The sequence below is a fragment of the Carassius carassius genome, chromosome 22 (genome assembly GCF_963082965.1).
Source record: "Carassius carassius chromosome 22, fCarCar2.1, whole genome shotgun sequence".
In the NCBI taxonomy this organism is placed as follows: domain Eukaryota; kingdom Metazoa; phylum Chordata; class Actinopteri; order Cypriniformes; family Cyprinidae; genus Carassius; species Carassius carassius.
The window spans coordinates 16,977,722-16,997,863 of record NC_081776.1 but is presented as its reverse complement, the minus strand read 5'-3'; the positions used below and the strand labels follow the sequence as shown (position 1 = coordinate 16,997,863).

Below are 20,142 nucleotides of genomic sequence, written 5' to 3'. Positions count from 1 at the left end.
TAGTCCAAAATGCAGCAGCTAGAGTCCTTACGAGGTCAAGCAAATATGATCATATTACCCCAATTTTACAGTCTCTGCACTGGCTACCTATTAAGTTCCGTATCAGTTACAAATTATCATTACTTACCTATAAGGCCCTAAATGGTTTAGCTCCTGCGTACCTAACTAGCCTTCTACCACGCTACAACCCATCACGCACCCTAAGGTCACAAAACGCTGGACTTTTGGTAGTTCCTAGGATAGCAAAGTCCACTAAAGGAGGTAGAGCTTTCTCACATTTGGCTCCCAAACTCTGGAATAGCCTTCCTGATAATGTTCGGGTTTCAGACACACTCTCTCTGTTTAAATCTAGATTAAAAACACATCTCTTTCGCCAAGCATACGAATAATGTATCTTTTAAATTGTGAGTGTAGTTGCATCTGATCAAATGTGCATTTTTATTCATTAGCTTGGGTTAAACTAATTTTACTTTGTTGGATCAGCAGCTATGCTAATGATGTCTCTATTTTGTTTCTATGTTTTGCCACGGAATTTAAATCCCGTGGTAACTAGGATTTACACAAGCTCCAGTCTGGATCCAGATCACCTGAGAAGAGATGATGCTGACCCTCAGAGGACCCCAGATGATGCTAACCTTGAATCAACAAACAGAACTAACAATTATTGCTACATGTGTGACTGCATCATATAATAACTATTAATTAATAATATTGATAGTTCATCGTCTAGCTGACTACATCTTGTATTATTATTATTATTTTTATTTTTTCTAAAATCCTGTCAAACGTGCACAAGCTACTAGCTACTACTTAATATTGTAGACACATAATTTTCTTTGTTTATTGAATTGAATAAACAAAGAACTGTGTGTAGCCAAAGCTAACTCTTTATAGCAGTCATAAAGGCTAAGCTAAGCCCTTTACCTCAACTGCTTGCTGTCAGCAACTGACTGACACTTAGATAGGTGTGTGTGTAAAGTGTAACTCTCAAACCACTCCTCTCTCTCTTTCTCTCTCTCCCTCTCACTCTTGGTTTCACTTCCTGTTTGTGTTAACTGTTAGACTCAGGTTTGCCTCTCCTCACATATGCTGGTTCTATTTGTGTTATTTTCATTTTGACTTTATTCTACCTCTCTGTGATTCGATTTCATTTATTTACTTTTTAGCTTGAAGGTATAGATTCACCTAAGTTGATTCTAATTAAATCTGAGATTTATTTTAATCACTTTGTTTATTTTACTCACCTTCACGGCTCTTCCCCCGCAGTTCCTGTGTCACATTCTCCTGCTGCCAACGCACCATTGCACCTTGGATCACCCGTGAGCTCTGCCTCTTTCTGGACCTCACCCTTACCATCAAGATTCCCAGTACCACCTGTCTTCGTGTTCATTATTTGTGTTGTTTTTATTCATTAAATGTTCTAAACTCTCACTTGCTTCCTCAACTTCTTGATCATTCATTACAGAATGCCTTGACCCAACGTGGAAGCAGCGAGCACCACTTCCCTCACCGACTTCATTCATTACAGTGTCACCCGTATGGATCAGCAGCAGGAAAGTATAGTCAACACTGGACGCGTGGTCCAAGCGCTGGTGACACAGGTGTCTTAGCTTACCCAGCAGATCCATCAGCTGACCTCTCCCGCTGCGCCAACCGCACCGCCCGTTCCCCAGGACCTCCCCGAAGCCCACTTCCGACCCAAACCTCGTCTTACTGCGACGGAGAGTTATTCTGGTGAACCAGATTTCTGCAGAACATTCCTAACCAAGTGTTCCATGCACTTTTCCCTACAGTTCCAACACTGTCACCTTGTGGAGTGAAAGTTGTCATGAGTCTTGTCTGGTTTCTGCTTGTCCTGCTGTGTCTGTTTCTGTCTTACAGGAAGAGGCCATGGTTTTGTCAAACGTGCCCACAGAGTACCTGGACCTGAAGGAAGCGTTCAGTAAGTCCCGTGCTGCTTCTCTCCCTCCGCATCGTCCCTATGACTGTGCCATAGATTTAGTTCCAGGTAAGCCTAAAAGCAAACTTTACTCTCTTTCTATTCAGGAGAGGGAGGCCATGGAGAAATATATTTCTGATTCTTTGGCATCGAGGTTCATCCGCCCTTCCTCATCTCCAGCGGGGGTGGGATTCTTTTTTGTTGGTAAGAAGGATGGTTCTCTGCGACCTTGTATTGATTACCGAGAGCTGAACAACATCACGGTAAAGAATAACCTATCCCTTGCCGTTGATGTCTTCAGCGTTTGAGAGGTTACAGGGAGCATCCGTCTTCACAAAATTGGATTTACATAACGCTTATCATTTGGTCCGCATCAGGAATAGGGATGACTGGAAAACCACCTTTAACACCCCTAGAGGGCACTTTGAATACTTGGTGATGCCGTTCGGGCTCTCCAACTCGCCAGGGGTTTTCCAAGCACTCGTGAATGACATGTTGAGAGACATGGTAGATCAGTTTATATATGTTTACCTGGATGACATACTGATTTTTTCTTCATCTCTCCAGGAACATGTGCAACACGTCAGACGAGTGCTCCAGAGATTACTTGAGAATGGTCTTTTTGTCAAGGCGGAGAAATACGTATTCCATGCACAGTCTGTTCCCTTCCTAGGGTACATTGTCTCGTCTGAGAGAATACGTATGGATCCTGACAAGGTTAAGGCTGTGATAGATTGGCCAAGTCCAGATTCCCATAAGGCCCTACAGCGGTTTCTGGGGTTCACCAATTTTTATCAATGTTTTTTTCGTAATTTCAGCCAACTAGTCTCACCTCTGACTGCCTTGACCTCCCCCAGTACTGCGTTCAGGTGGTCTTATACAGCCGACTGTATTTTCCAACCTCAAGAGCCGCTTCGTTTCGGCTCCCATCTTAATAGCCCCTGATCCCACACGTCAGTTCGTGGTGGAGATCGACGCATTAGAGGTGGAAGAGGTGGAAGTAGGTGCAGTTCATTCCCAACTGCTGCCTCAGACAATAGATGCATCCATGCCCGTTTTTTTCTCATCGGTTATCCCCTGCAGAACGTAATTATGACATTGGTAACAGAATTGTTGGCCGTCAACATAGCATTAGATGAGTGGCATCACTGGTTGGAGGGGTCGGGGGTACCTTTCCATCGTTTGGACCGATCATAAGAACCTAGAATACATTAGAACTGCCAAAAGACTTAATTTCAGGCAGGCTTGGTGGGCACTTTTTTCGGTCGTTTTGATTTTTCTCTATCGTACCGCCCGGGTTCCAAAAACGTCAAACCCGATTCTTTGTCATGTCTTTTTGATCCTTCCAAATGCCCGGTGACTCCCGAGTGCATTTTACCTGAGAGTATAGTCGTCTCATCACTCGTATGGGAGGTTGAATCGAAGGTCAAGATGGCCCTATTCAGTGGGGTCACTGCTCTAATGTAGCTTGTCATCCAGGGATAAGCCGCACCAAATGCTTAGTAAAGCAATGATTCTGGTGGCCACTGATGGCTCGCGACGTTCACATTTTGTTTTGGCTTGCTCAGTTTGCGCCAGTGTTAAGTCGTCTAACCGACCTCTGGATGGGCTTCTTCAACCGCTGTCTGTCCCTTCGAGACCCTGGTCCCACATCACACTAGATTTTGTTACCGCCCTCTAATGGCATGACGGTCGTTTTGACGGTAGTGGACCGATTCTCGAAGGTGGCACATTTCATTCCCTTGCCCAAATTACCTTCAGCCAAGGATATACAGCGGTCACTGTTATCGATCACGTCTTCCGGTTACATGGCCACCCGGTAGACGTTGTTTCTGACAGGGGATCCCAATTTGTATCCATATTTTGGAAAGAGTTTTGTAAGTTGTTAGGAGCGACGGTTAGTCTGTCTTCGGATTATCACCTTCAGAGTAAAGGTCAGTCTGAGCGAGCCAACCAAGATTTAGAGAGAACGTTGCGATGTTTAGTCTCCAAGAATCCTTCTTCCTGGAGCCAACAACTCTCTATGGTTGAGTACGCTCATAACTCATTACCAGTGTCAGCCACGGGCCTCTCTCCGTTTCAGTGTAGCATAGGTTACCAGCCACCTGTTTTTCCTAGTCTGGAATCTGAAGTCGCGGTCCCCTCCGCTCACGCGTTTGTCCAGCGGTGCCACCACACCTGGACCAGAGCCCGCAAGACTCTGCTCCAGGTGAGGGTGTGCACTAAGGCCAAGGCCGATCGCCACCGGTCAAAGCCTCGCGTTAACGTTTTGGGTCAAAAAGTGTGGCTTTCTACTAACAACATTCCGCTCCGTCCCGTTTCTAATAAGTTAGCTCCCAAATTTATTGGCCCGTTTCCTGTCACTAAGATCATTAGTCCGGTGACACCCGCCTCAAACTACCTCCGGCGTACAGGAGGATTCATTCCGCCTTCCACGTATCCAAAATCAAACCCGTGTTTTATTCACGCATTAACCCGCCTACCCCGGTTTCCCCACTGCCGCAACTCGTAGATGGGGAGCCCACCTATTTGGTTAATCGTATTCTGGAATCGAGACGGAGGGGACGAGGATTCCAGTACTTGGTGGACTGGGAGGGTTACGGTCCGGAGGAGAGCAGTTGGGTACCTGCTAGGGACATACTGGATCACTCCCTGATTGATGAGTACAATCAACAGGTAGGCCCGTCTGGGAACTCCAGGAGGCGTTCCTAGAGGGGAGGGTACTGTCACGGTTGGTAAACCGTGGCCTTGGGTTTTTGCACTATGTGGGTGGAGTTGTGTGTGTTTTGCGTCAGCACTGATTGTTTCGTGTGGGCGTTTCCACTAATTGTTCATGATCACCAGCTGCTACTCATTACCCTTCCCTATATATTGCCCTGTCTGGCGTCTTGTGTTTGTCAGAGCATTGTTTGTCGATCTCAGTGTTTCTCATGTTCTATCGTTCTTGTTTATGTGCTTCTCGTCGTTGGATTGTCCTGTCTTCGGAACCCCGTCCACTCCTCCTCATCCCCGGATCTCACCACTCACCTTCACGGCTCTTCCCCCGCAGTTCCTGTGTCACACTCTCCTGCTGCCAACACACTAGGGCTGCACGATATTGGGAAAAAATTACATTGCGATATTTTATTTTTCTGCGATTATATATTGTGATACGAAATCTAATCAAATTTTTTCTTACAAACAAAAATGGGGTGAGCACACTTACATTATCATTTTAAATGGTTTAAACATCGACACCATCGTGTCAATTGATTAATATGCGCGAGGGAGAGAGAGCAAGACAGCGCTCGTGTTGTTTGAAGACGGTCTCTCTCTCTCTCTGTCTCTCTCTCGCGTGCGCTCTCTCTCTCTCTCTTGCGCGCGCTCTCTCTCTCTCAAGCGCGTTCTCTCTCGCTCTCTCTCACGCGCGCTCTCTCTCTATCTCTCCCTCGCGCTCTCTCTCTCGCGCGCTCTCCCTCTCTCTTCCCTGTCAAAACTTTCACTCTATGATGGTTAAGCTGTGCAATTAATCCGTGAATCACATTCGTCAAGGGCCGGGGAGCAGCTGGCCCGTACAGTTAATGAATAACGGATCAACTACGACAACCTACATCGCACATCCTGCGATGTGACTATTGTGGATTCGTACATTGCGATATTGATGCTTAAACTATACATGGTGCAGCCCTACAACGCACCATCGCACCTTGATTCACCCGTGAGCTCTGCCTCTTCCTGGACCTCGCCCTTACCGTCAAGATTCCCAGTACCACCTGTCTTCGTGTTCATTGTTTGTGTTATTATTCATTAAATGTTCTAAACTCGCACTTGCTTCCTCAACTTCTTGATCATTAATTACACTGACAAAATCTCGTTTTGACATCTCACCTGGTTCTGTGTGATTTGGACAACTTCAAATTACGCCTCTTTCTTCAAGTAACACCCACTTCAAGTTACGCCCCTGTCTTGCAGTCTGCAGACAGACCCTAGTCCCTAATCATGCAGATGTTAGCTACATGCTCTGAGTAGTATTATACAGTAAGAAAGTTATTTTCCTTAACCAGGAAATTAATGTTCTTATAATTAACAGACAGATGACACTGAGAGGTAAAGTAAAAACTTACAGTGGATCTAAATATTTATAATTTATCATAACTAGTTATGACTGATTATTTATATTTCCCCCTTGAGCTGATTCATTACAATACTGTGTAATCGAATACAAGTCTCCCCATTTCCCACATGTGCAAAAAAATGATCTCTTGCCAATAAATGCTGTGTATATGCGCCTACTGAAGAATACGCATTAGTCACCAACCTCTGCAGCACATTACCAAACTCACGTAAAGTTTCGTTAGGCCTGCGCTTGCGTGCCAAGAAACTAACATGATTCCATTCTGCAGTTTCACATGGTTCAAAACATTTACCTAAGGCGTCTTTCAATAAAACATAATTTCGTTTGGCTTCTACCAAAAGGCCACTATAAATATCTCGAGCTCGCCCCAATAATAATAATGCCATAAATTTCAATTTCATTCCAATTATTCACCACAGTTGCCATCTCCAACTGTTCTTTCCAATCAGACCAATCTGTGGGGAAGTTGTGGCCTAGTGGTTAGAGAGTTTGACTCTTAACCCTGGGGGGTGTGGGTTTGACTCTCAGGCTGGCAATACCATGACTTAGGTGTCCTTGAGCAAGGAACTGAACCCCAAACTGCTCCCCGGGCACCGCAGTGTAAATGGCTGCCCACTGCTCCGGGTGTGTCTTCATGGTTTGTTTGTTCACTGCTGTGTGTGTGCACTTTATGGGTTAAAAGCAGAGCACGAATTCTGAGTATGGGTCACCATACTTGGCTGTCACTTCACTTCACTTCCGTGGTAAGCTGACCAAGTTTCCCTTGTGAGACTGCTACAAATGCATGCATGCAATAGACTCCCAGAATGCAGAGCACGAATTCTGAGTATGGGTCAACATACTTGGCTGAATGTCACTCACTCTCTTATTCTTGACCCATGCCAGTAAAGGGCTCCGGCATAAATACAGGACATGCCATAGACATGTTTGATGATGCAGCTGTGGCTAAAGACAAAGATTGCTGAGGTAGATTGGGACTTAGAATGATTTCTAAAGGATCATGTGATAATGATCCTAAAAATTCAGCTTTGCATCACAGAAATAAATGATAATTTAAAGTATAATAAATTAAAAAACAATTATTTTAAATTGTAATAATATATTACAATTTTACATTTTTTTCTGTATTTTTGATCAAATAAATGCAGGCTTGATGAGCAGAAGAAACTTCTTTCAAAAACATTAAAAATAGTAATGTTTCCAAACTTTTGGTCTGTACTTATATATATATTATATTATATATATACATACACACACACACACACACATTCTTGAGTCTTGCCTCTCTATACAAACATTTAAATATCTGGCTGTAATTTAGTGACTGCAAATGCTAATTTCATTTGATTCTATCTGTATTATACATGATGATTAGCTTATTAATTAAACTTTAGGGGGCTTATCAATGAGCCGTACATTTCAAGAAACTAAGACTTAAGGTACTCCACTTTTTCAGTTGTTTAAAGACTGAAATACATGTTTAATTTATATTTAAGTGTAAATTAATTTACATTTAAAATTGTTAACTCAAAGCAGGTATTACACACTTATGATGTAATAAACATATGATGCATTCATAAATCAAAAATCACAATTGAAAAAAAAAATGTTCCTGAGATTCAATATCTTTAACAACGTGACATGTAGCCTACAAACATTTACTACAAACTAACCCACCAGAATACAATATCCCAGTAGAGGTCCCAGATCGCATATTAGATACTCGAAATAAATAAAAGGGAATGGAAAAGTGAAAGAATGACAAATAAATAACAATAAACATCAACAACTAAAGATTAAAAAGTCAAATTAAATTTCAAACTGACGTCGTGACGTCACAACGCGTTTGGCCGCAGTTGGTGATGTCATTCCCACGCGACCTCACACACTTTATGGTAATGTACCGTGTTATGCTAACCGACGGTGCAAAACGACTAGAGGATTAATTTTCGTTAAAGGTGTGCATCTACATTTATATATCTGACAGTTAAAATGCGTTAGTGATTAAACGTAGGACAATAACCATTTAGTATATTTATATGGTACAGTATTCGTTGCAAGCCGCCTGGAAGCGAATGCTAAATGTGTTAATAGTAACGTTACTTGACAGTAAGCATTCTCTATTATAATTTTTAGAACAGAAGATCTAAAGCAGTTAAAGTTAGATTTTGATTTTATGTTTAAAGTGCATGTATGTGCGTCTGTGTTTATTTCAGGTTTTCTGGTTGGGAAGCAGATAAAATGTCTTTGTATGATGATCTGGGGGTCGCAACAAGCGACACTAAAACAGAAGGCTGGTCTAAAAACTTTAAACTGCTTCAGTCTCAGTTGAAAGTGAAGAAAGCTACACTGACACAAGCAAAGGTGGGTCGATGTTTATGTAAATGCAGTCTTATTAATCCACAGTTAATTACTACAGAACATTACATTCATAACTTAAAGAGTGTAATTATCCATTTTCCCACTGTCATGTAAAACCTCTTTTCTTTAATGAGGTAGTAAAGACAATTTTTGCTTTATTTTATTTGTTACATTCAAAATATTCAAATGGCTAAAAATCGATCTGTGCGAGTGATGTCTCCGTATCATCTTTTACATAATAACCCAGTTGTCAGAATCACTGGAAAAGGTTATGGAAATCAATTCTCGCGACATGTTAATTCAGAAGGTGTGAGAACTGACAAATGAATTGGACTTCTTTTGCAGACTCCGAGGATGAGACAGTCCAATGTTCTGGCTCCGGTTGTTGATCTGAAGAGGGGAAGTGCTGGAGATGACAGACAGATCTCTGATTCACCTGCACACATTGCTGCAGGGATGAAGGTAAAGTGTTTTACTGTACAATATTATACTAATATTATATCTATACAATATTACTTTCAATAATCACAATTTTATTAATTGTAGCAGAAAGTTCATTATGCTCCTTATTGGAGCATAATGTTGGATATTGTTGGCATCACAGTGTTTGACCTGTAAAAACCTTCTACACTGCAGTATGTTCAAATAAAGCAGAGTGAGGGTTTCACATTAAGTGGTTCATTTAAATTGTTGTTCTTCGAGTAGTAAGTCTGTTTGACTGTGTGTGTGTGTCTGTTAGGACTCGACATCTATTGGGTTTTCATCTGGAGATGTGCTGATTCCTTTGGCTGATGAGTATGACCCCATGTTTCCCAACGACTATGAGAAAGTGGTGAAGAGACACAGAGAGGAACGACAAAGACAGAGAGAACAGGAGCGACAGAAAGAGATCGAGGAGAGAGAGAAGTACGCATCCTTGATTGTCCATTAATTTGTTCAGAAAATGTTGTCAGTATTTGGTGTGTCTGTTATTGATGACTGATGACTGATGACTGATGCCAGTATCTTAGAGTAGCCTGGAAAATCAGAATTTTGTTTAACGATAGGAAAGAGCACAACCATGACAATTACATTTAATATTACTTTTACATAATGTTTACAGAAATACACTTGCTCTACATTTTAAATGTTTTTAGTACAAAAAAAGAGAGGACATAAAATGGAAATTTTGCCTCTTCAGACACATCATTGTATACTTTTAAAAAGAAGCATCTTATGCTCACCTTGGCTGTGTGAGATCAAAATACAGTAATAACAGTAATATTATGATATGATGTTACAAATATCTTTTGAACTTTCTATGCATCAAAGCAGCAAAAACTGTTTTTTTTTTCATTGATAATAATAAGAAAATAATAATTGATAACAACTGAGCACCAGATCGGCATATTAATATGATTTCAGAAGAATCATTGATTGACAATGAAGATGAAAATTCAGCTTTGCCATCACAGGAATAAATTACATTTAAAAAAAAAAGTTCTCATAGAAACAGTTGTTTTAAATTGTAATAATATTTCATGATATCACAGTTTTTACAGTATTTTTCATCAAATAAATGAAGCCTCTGTGCGCTAATGAGACTTAGTTAAAAAAAACAAAAACGTATTATTCCAAACTCATGACAGGAAGTTTATGCGTGATCCGTATGGATTGGTGTTGTTTTGTTGAATTGTTTTGTAAAACTGTGTGTTAGGAAGCGTAAAGAGAGACATGAAGGAGGGGGAGCACCAAGTGGATTTTCACGTTTCCCGACAGAAGGCGAATCAGATGAAGAGGAGGAGTATGAGAGAGAAAAGAAGAAGAGGAGTGAGTGCTTTCTGCCTTTTTTTAATCTTATATCCCATGTTATGTCAGTATGTAATGACACTTGTGATTGAATCCGAGATGTTAATACCAGTTGTAAATAGGGCAATGATTTGATCGTCAGTCTTGTTATAAGATATAATTTGTATTTCACACAGGTATAGGTGGAGCTGCCATCGCCCCTCCAACATCACTAGTGGAGCGAGACTGTGAGTAAATCTCACTGACCTTTAAAAATCATTCACCAAATCTGAAATCATTATATGCTGTCGATTTCGTGTGATGTTGATTCTTCTCTGTAGCTTTACACAGTCTTAAATCTAGCATATGTGAGGAAATAACTTAAAATGGTGTGTGTGATGTCATGTCAGCAACATATTCATATGATGAAGACGGTCGGCAGAGGTCGAAGGCAGCAATCCCACCTCCCATTTTTGATGACTCTGATAGACCACGATCTCCCCCGGGACCAACTAATACATTCCTGGCCAATATGGGGTAAGAGAGCGGTTCCAGTAGATAAACCTGGCCTCATAAATGAAGTCATTAGTGTTTATAGATAAAGAATGTTTTGTTATTGGCTGAATAATGTTGCATCTTTACCAAATAAATTCAGAATTCCAGAGAATTTAGATTCATTGATTATATTTATTTGAGTACTCCAGGTTTTAGATGTTACCTCAGGTGTGGAGATTGAGGGAAAAATGTTGAATTCAAATTCAAAAAATTCAATTTTTTTTTAATGTAACTAAAACGTTTTAAAGAATTGATTTGCAAACTAAAATGAAAACTTTGAGTTTGAAGGGTAACGTGAGTTTGATCAGCTGTACACTACACAAACAACAACATTTTGAAGTTATCAGTTACGTGTCATTTATTTAGCAAAGTCCAATGCTTGTCTGGGTCTGTTTTTCAGTGGTACTGTGGCTCATAAAATCATGCAGAAGTATGGATTCCGAGATGGACAGGGCCTGGGAAAACACGAGCAGGGGTTGAGCACGGCGCTCTCAGTGGAGAAAACCAGCAAGCGTGGGGGAAAGATTATTATTGGTGACTCAACGGAAAAGAGTGAGATCATACACACACATACGCAGTAACTATGTGTAAACCCACTCATCACAGGTTTAAAATAAACATTCTCGGTTTAGTTTTTTTCCCTTGTTGATACATATTATCATTTTTTAATATCATGTTAGTTTTCAACTCCATGTTTTGCCATTTGCACAACCATGTACCCACTGTGTGAGTGTATTATTTTATTCATTTGAATGTGTGTGTATGTTTCAGCATCAGGATCCAGTCAGAATGTGGCTGATCCACAGGGCTCTAATTCAGGTTTGACTTTATTTTATTTCCTGTTTCCCAGAAGTCATTTATTTTTTTATATAAGTTGGCATCTGTATGTGTCTTGATCACCCACTTGTGCCCTGTTAGTCATTAGGAACAGGAAACTGTACACATTTGTGCCCATTATGCAAACAGTGGAAACCATGAAGTAGACATATGCTGGTATTTGGTAATGCTTATATCACGGTAATGAATATGCATGATATTGTTATCGTGGGCACTTCTAAATACCGTGAATATTTCTATATTACAAATTATTCAGAATTTGGAATGCATTTTAAGAAAACTATTCCCATCAACTGGTCAAAATGCACAACACCGCTGTATGCTGCTTGAAAGACACGTGTGCACCTCTGATGTAAACAAGCATGCATGAGAAGCTCATGAGAGAACACTTGAGAGACGCACTGAATGAAAGCATATTCATTGTCTGACAGCAGATGGCGCTAAACTGCAGAAAATGCAGCCATTACCCTGGAAACCCCATAAATAAAGCAGCTGCACTACTTTCTAAAATATATTTAAATAATTCTAAATGGCCATTCAGATTTGTGGATTCATTATGATGTTCATTACCGTGCCAAATATTTAAATATTTAATACTTTAAATATTTAATATTTAATAATATTTTAAGACTTAATACGCTATTAATAAAAAAAAAAATGTACTTTTAATCTGGACTACAACATGCCCTTGATATTGTTTGAAAGCGTTTTGATTCTTTAGTGTTCATTCACACTTTACATTAGGGCTTCATTATTTAATATTAGTTAATTTATTAGTTAACATAAACTGCCAATGAAACATTTTTCTGAAAATTCATAAATCTAAGGTATTCCAATATTTAATAACATGTTGTTAAAATCTAAAGTTGCAACGGGTATTTAATGAGCTAATATTAACAAAGACTTATTTTTTTTTAAACAGATTAATAACTTCTGTAGCAAATGTAGCTATTGCTCATTGTGAATGTAAATGTGTATCTAATGAGGTCTTATTGTAAAGTGATACCTATGAGTCTATAGTTCTTTTGCACTTTAATCTGTGTAAAACTTTATATATTTTTCAGTATTGCTTTATTGTATTTAAATGCTCAGTTTTTGTTTTTATTAGAAAAAAGTTATTTAACCTGGCCAAAAGTTTTGAGAATTACATAAGTTTGCTGCTAAACTGCTTTTAGATCTTTGTTTCAGTTCAGTTGTTTCTGTGATGTACTGAAATATAATTACAAGCACTTCATACGTTTCAAAGGCTTTTATCGACAATTACATGACATTACTTTTTCAGGACCTCTGCAATTCGACTGGTCATGCTCTCAATCAACTTCTGGGCCAAATCCTGACTGATAGCAACCAATTCTTTCATAATCAATTCTTGGAGTATGTCAGAATTAGTGGGTTTTTGTTTGTCCACCCGTCTCTTGAGGATTGACCACAAGTTCTCAATGGGATTAAGATCTGGGGAGTTTCCAGGCCATGGACCCAAAATTTCCACATTCTGGTCCCCGAGCCACTTAGTTATCACTTTTGCCTTATGGCACGGTGCTCCATCATGCTGGAAAATGCATTGTTCTTCACCAAACTGTTGTTGGATTGTTGGAAGAAGTTGCTGTTGGAGGGTGTTTTGGTACCATTCTTTATTCATGGCTGTGTTTTTGGGCAGAATTGTGAGTGAGCCCACTCCCTTGGATGAGAAGCAACCCCACACATGAATGGTGTCAGAATGCTTTACTGTTGGCATGACACAGGACTGATGGTAGCGCTCACCTTTTCTTCTCCGGACAAGCCTTTTTCCAGATGCCCCAAGCAATCGGAAAAGGGCTTCATCTGAGAATATGACTTTGCCCCAGTCCTCAGCAGTCCATTCACTATACTTTCTGCAGAAGATCAATCTGTCCCTGATGTTTTTTTTGGAGAGAAGTGGCTTCTTTGCTGCCCTTCTTGACACCAGGCCATCTTCCAAAAGTCTTGGCCTCACTGTGCGTGCAGATGCGCTCACACCTGCCTGCTGCCATTCCTGAGCAAGCTCTGCACTGGTGGCACTCCGATCCTGCAGCTGAATCCTCTTTAGGAGACGATCCTGGTGCTTGCTGGACTTTCTTGGATGCCCTGAAGCCTTCTTTACAAGAATTGAACCTCTTTCCTTGAAGTTCTTGATGATCCTATAAATTGTTGATTTAGGTGCAATCTTAGTAGCCACAATATCCTTGCCTGTGAAGCCATTTTTATGCAACGCAATGATGGCTGCACGCGTTTCTTTGCAGGTCACCATGGTTAACAATGGAAGAACAATGATTTCAAGCTTCACCCTCCTTTTAACATGTCAAGTCTGCCATTCTAACCCAATCAGCTTGACATAATGATCCCCAGCCTTGTGCTCGTCAACATTCTCACCTGAGTTAACAAGAAGATTACTGAAATGATCTCAGCAGGTCCTTTAATGACAGCAATGAAATGCAGTGGAAAGGTTTTTTTGTGATTAAGTTAATTTTCATGGCAAAGAAGGACTATGCAATTCATCTGATCACTCTTCATAACATTCTGGAGTATAATTGCTATTATAAAAACTTAAGCAGCAACTTTTCCAATTTCCAATATTTATGTAATTCTCAAAACTTTTGGCCACGACTGTATTATGATCACTTTTTTAAAACTAAATTTAAATACCGTGATAATACCGCATACCGTGATAAAAGCATTAGCAATTAACCGCAACAGGAAAATTTGATACCGGCATATCCCTACCGTAAAGTGGCAAAAAGATGTTACAGTAAATAATGTTCACTTCACCTGTTGTTTTTATTACAGCTGGCAGCAGTAAAAAGTTGTTTTTGCTGGTATGTGAAGCTATATGTTGCGATTTAAATAGAAATGTGCTGTCTGTGTTATAGCGGATGCCTCAAAGAAAAGCGATGCCAACCCTCTTACAGAGATTCTCAAATGTCCTACAAAAGTGGTTTTGCTGCGGGTAAGCTGTGTTTTCTTTCTAGCTCTTTTTCAACTTTTTATTTTAAATGAAATAGAACTGCCCGTTTATTTCATTAGAGTCTGCATGTTTCTAAGCTAATAACTAGGGCTGCACAATTAATCAAAATCTAATCGCGATTACGATTATGGATGCCACGATTACATAATCATTTAAATACCTGATTACAAAAATAAATAAACAATTAAAAATTCTCTCTTGCATTATTCTGTGTGCCTAAGATGTATTTGCAGTGCAGGGTTTAACAAACTCAAACACACTGGATAAAATACATTTTGTCTAACTGATAGTTGTTGTCACTGTTTTATATATATATATATATATACATATATATATGATATGTAAAAAGCCAAACGTGTCAACAGCGGAACAAAATAGCAGTACTACTCATTTGAACTGCACGTCACACAGACCTTTTATCCGCTCGAATCAAAAGAAAACAGTGTAGCGTGAGTTTACTTAGAACTAGCGTTTATTACAGTGACCAGTTGCGATCATGCACTAAACAATGCTGTGAAATCCAGTAAGACGCACTCGAGTTCAGCGCAGTAGTTTAAAGCAAAAATAAATCAGAGCTGTTATTCTCATCAACACTGTTGCAGAGAGCAGCATAAACAGTGCTACAACAATCCAGTTAGAAGACGTTTACAAAGCAGCCACATTTACTGTAGTTCTATTGTAGTAAAGGTAACAATGGTATGGTGGCAGAAAAGTAGGATATTCATATTGATATGTTAAAGGGTTAGTTCACCCAGATAGCAAATTTATGTAATTAATAACTCACCCTCATGTCATTCCAAACCTGTAAAACCTCCGTTTATCTTTGGAACACAGTTTAAGATATTTTAGATTTAGTCTGAGAGCTCTCAGTCCCTCCATTGAAGCTGTGTGTACGGTCTACTGTCCATGTCCAGAAAGGTAATAAAAACATCATCAAAGTAGTCCATGTGACATCAGAGGGTCAGTTAGAATTTTTTGAAGCATTGAAAATACATTTTGGTCCAAAAATAGCAAAAACAACGACTTTATTCAGCATTGTCTTCTCTTCCGTGTCTGTTGTGAGAGAGAGTTCAAATCAAAACAGTCTGGATATCCGGTTCGCGAACGAACCATTCAGTTCACCAAATCGAACTGAATCGTTTTAAATGGTTCGCATCTCTAATACGCATTAATCCACAAATGACTTAAGATGTTAACTTTTTTTTTATGTGGCTGACACTCCCTCTGAGTTCAAACAAACCAATATCCTGGATTAATTCATTTACTAAAACAGTACACTGACTGAACTGCTGTGAAAAGAGAACTGAAGATGAACACAGAGTCGAGCCAGATAACGAACAAAACATTGACTCGTTCACGAGTCAAGAACCGTTTCTGTCAGACGCATCCGATTCGTGAACCGAGGAGCTGATGATACTGCGCATGTGTGATTCAGCGTGAATCAGACTGACACACAGAGCGTCTGAACCTAACTGATTCTTTTGGTGATTGATTCTGAACTGATTCTGTGCTAGTGTTATGAGCGCGGGTAAACCGAAGGCTTGAATCAAGGGCAATCATCGCAAATGACGCCATTATACGTCGAGCGCAAAAGAACCGGTGAACCGTTTTCTTCAACCGGTTTATTGAATCGAACTGTCCGAAAGAACTACTGGTGATCCGAAAACCGATGCAACCGGTTCTTGACTCGTGAACGAGTCAGTCTATTGTTCGCTATCTGGCTCGGCTCGATGTTCATCTTCAGTTCTCTCTTAAGCTAATTTTTTTTGTATTTTTGTATTTGTATGCATTAAGCAGATGCTTTTATCCAAAGTGACTTACAGTGCATTCAGGCTAACATTTTTTACCTAACGTGTTCCCTGGGAATCGAACCCACAACCTTGCGATGCTAACGCAATGCTCTACCACTGAGCCACAGGAACTTTTTACCATGGTAATCAGGTGCTGTAGTTTTGGTTATATGACCTACAAATATATGAAAGATGAGGCTGTTACAGATTTCACAATGGTACTGTTTTTGTTAATAAAAATAAATAAAGCTCCTGTTCTAATGTGCATTTCTATGATACAAAACTTGAAATATTATTACATGATCAGTGCTACCAAATCAGGTGCTGGTGCCACTGCTGTCAAATGTTAGTCTGAAATATAAATTTTACTGAAAAATGTTACGGAAATGTCATCTGTTTTATTGTAAATGAAATATATCGCTTTGGTTAACCATTTTTTGTTTTTGTTTCTTTTAGTTTTAGTATACCATTATTATACCATGCATAATTTAATCTTTTCTTGTTTAAAGAAGAAACCAAACCAATGTATAGTTGAGCTCAGTGCTATAGAAAAGCAATACAAGTTCAGGAAGAGTGTTTTCTTTATAATATTTAAATATAGCATGCAGCTTCAAACTGTTCTATAAATCTGTTAAAAATAATAGTTATTAATAATCGCAATTACAATTTCAAGGGAATAAGTGACGATTATGATTTTTGTCATAATCATGCAGCCCTACTAATAACACAATAATATAATAGACTTGGGGATGATAGTTCTTTTTTTATTCTTTGTTTATTGAGACACTTGAATGAATTTTTATATGTACACTCTTTTATTTTGAAGAAACATTAAAAGCATAGAAATGCCACTTTCACTTTCACTTTGACACTTTCTGTCCTGTTGTTGCCCCTAGTCCCAGTTAATATGTGCTCCTTTTGACAGGATGTTACATGAGAAGCAGCTGATATTCAGGACAGTTTAGTCTAAATCGTGTGTTGACATTCATCTGCAAATAAAAACTGTGTGTGTGTGTGTAGAACATGGTTGGAAGGGGAGAAGTTGACGAAGACCTGGAAGCTGAGACTAAGGAAGAGTGTGAGAAGTATGGCAAAGTCATCAAGTGTGTCATCTTTGAGGTGAGCGTTATATCAAACTGAAAGCCGCTGAAATTTTTCTACTTGTTTATGCAAGCAGCAGATGTCATTGATATCTTGACATGAAACCGGTGCGTCTGGCTTGTGTTTTCAGATCTCCGGTGTTTCTGATGAGGAGGCTGTCCGCATTTTCTTGGAGTTTGAACGAGTTGAATCAGCTATTAAAGGTGAGTGGACAAACTTGAAGAGTGTGTGTGCAGGTGGTCCTTTTTTCTTTCCCGAGCACCCCAGATCTCAATTAATAAAGCAAAGTGTGTGACAGCCGTCCCTCAGGTGTTACATCACCTGGCTGGTTACATCACTTCCTCTAGGGATAGCAGACCAAACCAGATTTCACTCACTTAATTTAAAACACTAACTGAGATATTAACTCAGATAACAGCAGATTAGATTAATAACTTGATTTCATATTGTGTTGTGAAGTGTATATATAAAAAATCTTTCCTAATTATTATTTCTGGAAAAGAACAAGGCAATCCTACTTGAGATGGAATTAACTTCATCATGTATCTGGAGCAGATCATACATAGCACTGGAAATGAAAATGACACACTTTGCTTTCCTTTGGGATAAAAATAAAGTTCAACTCAAACACTTTTTATTAAATAACAACAGCGCTAAACTGCACCATTTGGGAGAAGCATTCATATTTACAGATTCAGTGACCCAAAAGTATTTGAACACTTTAGTTAAGCTGTCTGTCATAGTAATAAATACAAACAGTGATTTGTTTTTCAGAAGAAAAAAATATATAGATATTTGTGGGTTTATTATTATTATAAAGCAATATTCATACAGCTCAAAATGAAGACAAATAGTATTTGGAAATTCACAACAGCAAAATAGTTAGTTTGGGACAGACATTCTCTTTGTCTAACCAATGAACGATGCTGTTTGAAAATAATCATATTTTTCATATTGTGCACCTGAAAAGACGAACTTGGTCTCCAAATATTTTCTCGGGTTGGAAAGATTTATTAAGCCACCACAGCTGCATTTAGTTAATCAAAATCACAGTAAAACTATATTATTGTGAAATATTATCATAATTGTTTTCTATTTTAATATGGTTTAAAATCTAATATGCTGATTCGCTGCTTTTTGTGGAAACTGATACATTTTTGTAGGATTCTTTGATCAATATAAAGATCAAAAGAACCTTATTTATTTGAAATATAAATCTATAAATTTCTTCACTGATCAATTTTATATGCCTTTGCCTAATAAAAGAATTGAATTAGTGATTAAAATAAAAGAAAGAAAGAAAGTTGCAGAACCAGTGTTGCTTGTCCAACCAGAAACAGATGGAGGAGAAACCTGTTCAAAATACAATTCTGCAGCAAGAATGACATATATAAGAGCTACACATACTGTAAATCAGGCATCTGGTAACAAAGCAAGCCTGAAAAAACACTCTGAATCTGACTTTTCAGGCTTGGGCTGAAGTTTTAAAGAATGCAACAAAGTCAACAAATACATTGCATAACAGCCCACTTTCGTTTTTTCAAAATGGCAAAGAAAATCCCACCCTGGCAAGATCACCTGGGGAAAAACCAAACCAGTAGATTTTAATTTAAAGCGACAGAAGAGGAAATTAGGTTATATCCTGACAACTTTCTGTTGAAAAACATCTGTATCTTACTTTGAGGAAATACCCTAGATTGTGTAATGTGTTAGGACAGTGCCATCAACTGGTCATAAGTTACAAATCATGGTAAATGCAATGGTTATGCATAGCAATTCTATTCCACCTTACAATGGGAAATTTGTGCTCATAGTCTCATAATTGCAACTTTATTGGAAATTTTAGTATTATTTTACTATGTATTTTGATAAGTATTACATTTTAAATATACACTTTATATATTAAATATAAGATTTATTACCATTTCATATATATTTTTTTATATGTGTCCTGGAGCAATGTAGTTTTATATTTATAATTTAATGACATTTTCAGATCTTGTAGTGTTTTTAACTTTCAACATACCAGTGCTGTTGTTTTTGTCCTCCTCAGCTGTGGTGGATCTGAATGGGCGCTACTTTGGAGGTCGTGTGGTCAAGGCCTGTTTTTATAACTTGGATCGGTTCCGTGTTTTAGACCTGGGAGATCAGGTGTGAGTGGACATCCAAACCTGCACAACCAGGAAAGTGTAAACACCTGGAGGAAGTCATTTGTCTTTCTGTAAATAGCATGAGTAATTTTATACACCCTTGTGAATCTTTAGTTTACGTGCCCCTTTCCTGGATACGTTTTGTAATGAAGATTTAATTTGCTCTTTTGTGAATTGCTTCTAGTCTCTTTCTCACGTCACCGTTAATAATATCCTTTTGTCCTTGTGATAAGATGTAATGAAGAACCCAGAAATAAAAATGCTTTGGGGAGAATAACTTTTAGGGTTGGTTCTGTTTTAAAGGTAAAATGTGGGAACAACACTTTTTTTTCTTGGTCCCAGTTTAACATGCAGAGACTTCTAAGTAAGTAATTTGTTGGTTTACTTCCTGATGAATGAGCACTGCTATGCTTTCAAAACACAGTTTAACTAATGGTGTGCGTTTGCGGTGCTATTTGTTTAGCTGAGCAAAGAAAGATAAGAAAAGGGTTGTTGGTATTGAAAACTGGTCTTCTCCAGTAGTTACTACATGGGTTTGAAGGATGCTG

The 20,142-nt window shown here is 38.9% G+C and overlaps 1 protein-coding gene across 3 annotated transcripts; it reads left to right on the top strand.

Annotated features, from left to right (window-relative positions):
• The first annotated feature begins 7,887 nt into the window (after positions 1 to 7,887).
• On the top strand, positions 7,888 to 19,871 carry LOC132099063 (splicing factor 45-like). Of its 3 annotated transcripts, none has more exons than XM_059505489.1 (13): positions 7,888 to 8,011; positions 8,270 to 8,417; positions 8,760 to 8,876; positions 9,154 to 9,320; positions 10,111 to 10,223; positions 10,379 to 10,429; positions 10,592 to 10,718; positions 11,137 to 11,288; positions 11,508 to 11,555; positions 14,459 to 14,535; positions 17,364 to 17,462; positions 17,575 to 17,647; positions 19,498 to 19,871. In XM_059505489.1, the coding sequence occupies exons 2-13, from the start codon at positions 8,295 to 8,297 to the stop codon at positions 19,599 to 19,601; spliced, it is 1,251 nt and encodes a 416-aa protein (XP_059361472.1). In that variant the 5' UTR covers positions 7,888 to 8,011; positions 8,270 to 8,294; the 3' UTR covers positions 19,602 to 19,871. The 3 variants fall into 3 exon arrangements, with proteins under 3 accessions (XP_059361472.1, XP_059361471.1, XP_059361473.1); XM_059505488.1 differs by having other exon boundaries at positions 7,920 to 8,011; positions 8,190 to 8,417; XM_059505490.1 differs by lacking the exon at positions 7,888 to 8,011 and adding an exon at positions 8,141 to 8,162.
• Positions 19,872 to 20,142: the final 271 nt, after the last annotated feature.

Bases quoted from the DNA above. Each gene is read 5' to 3' on its own strand.
- LOC132099063 (XM_059505488.1), top strand. From the start codon at position 8,247: ATGTGCGTCTGTGTTTATTTCAGGTTTTCTGGTTGGGAAGCAGATAAA. The intron at 8,418-8,759 runs GTGGGTCGATGT...CTTCTTTTGCAG, and splicing joins CTACACTGACACAAGCAAAG to ACTCCGAGGATGAGACAGTC. The intron at 11,289-11,507 runs GTGAGATCATAC...TGTATGTTTCAG, and splicing joins TGGTGACTCAACGGAAAAGA to CATCAGGATCCAGTCAGAAT.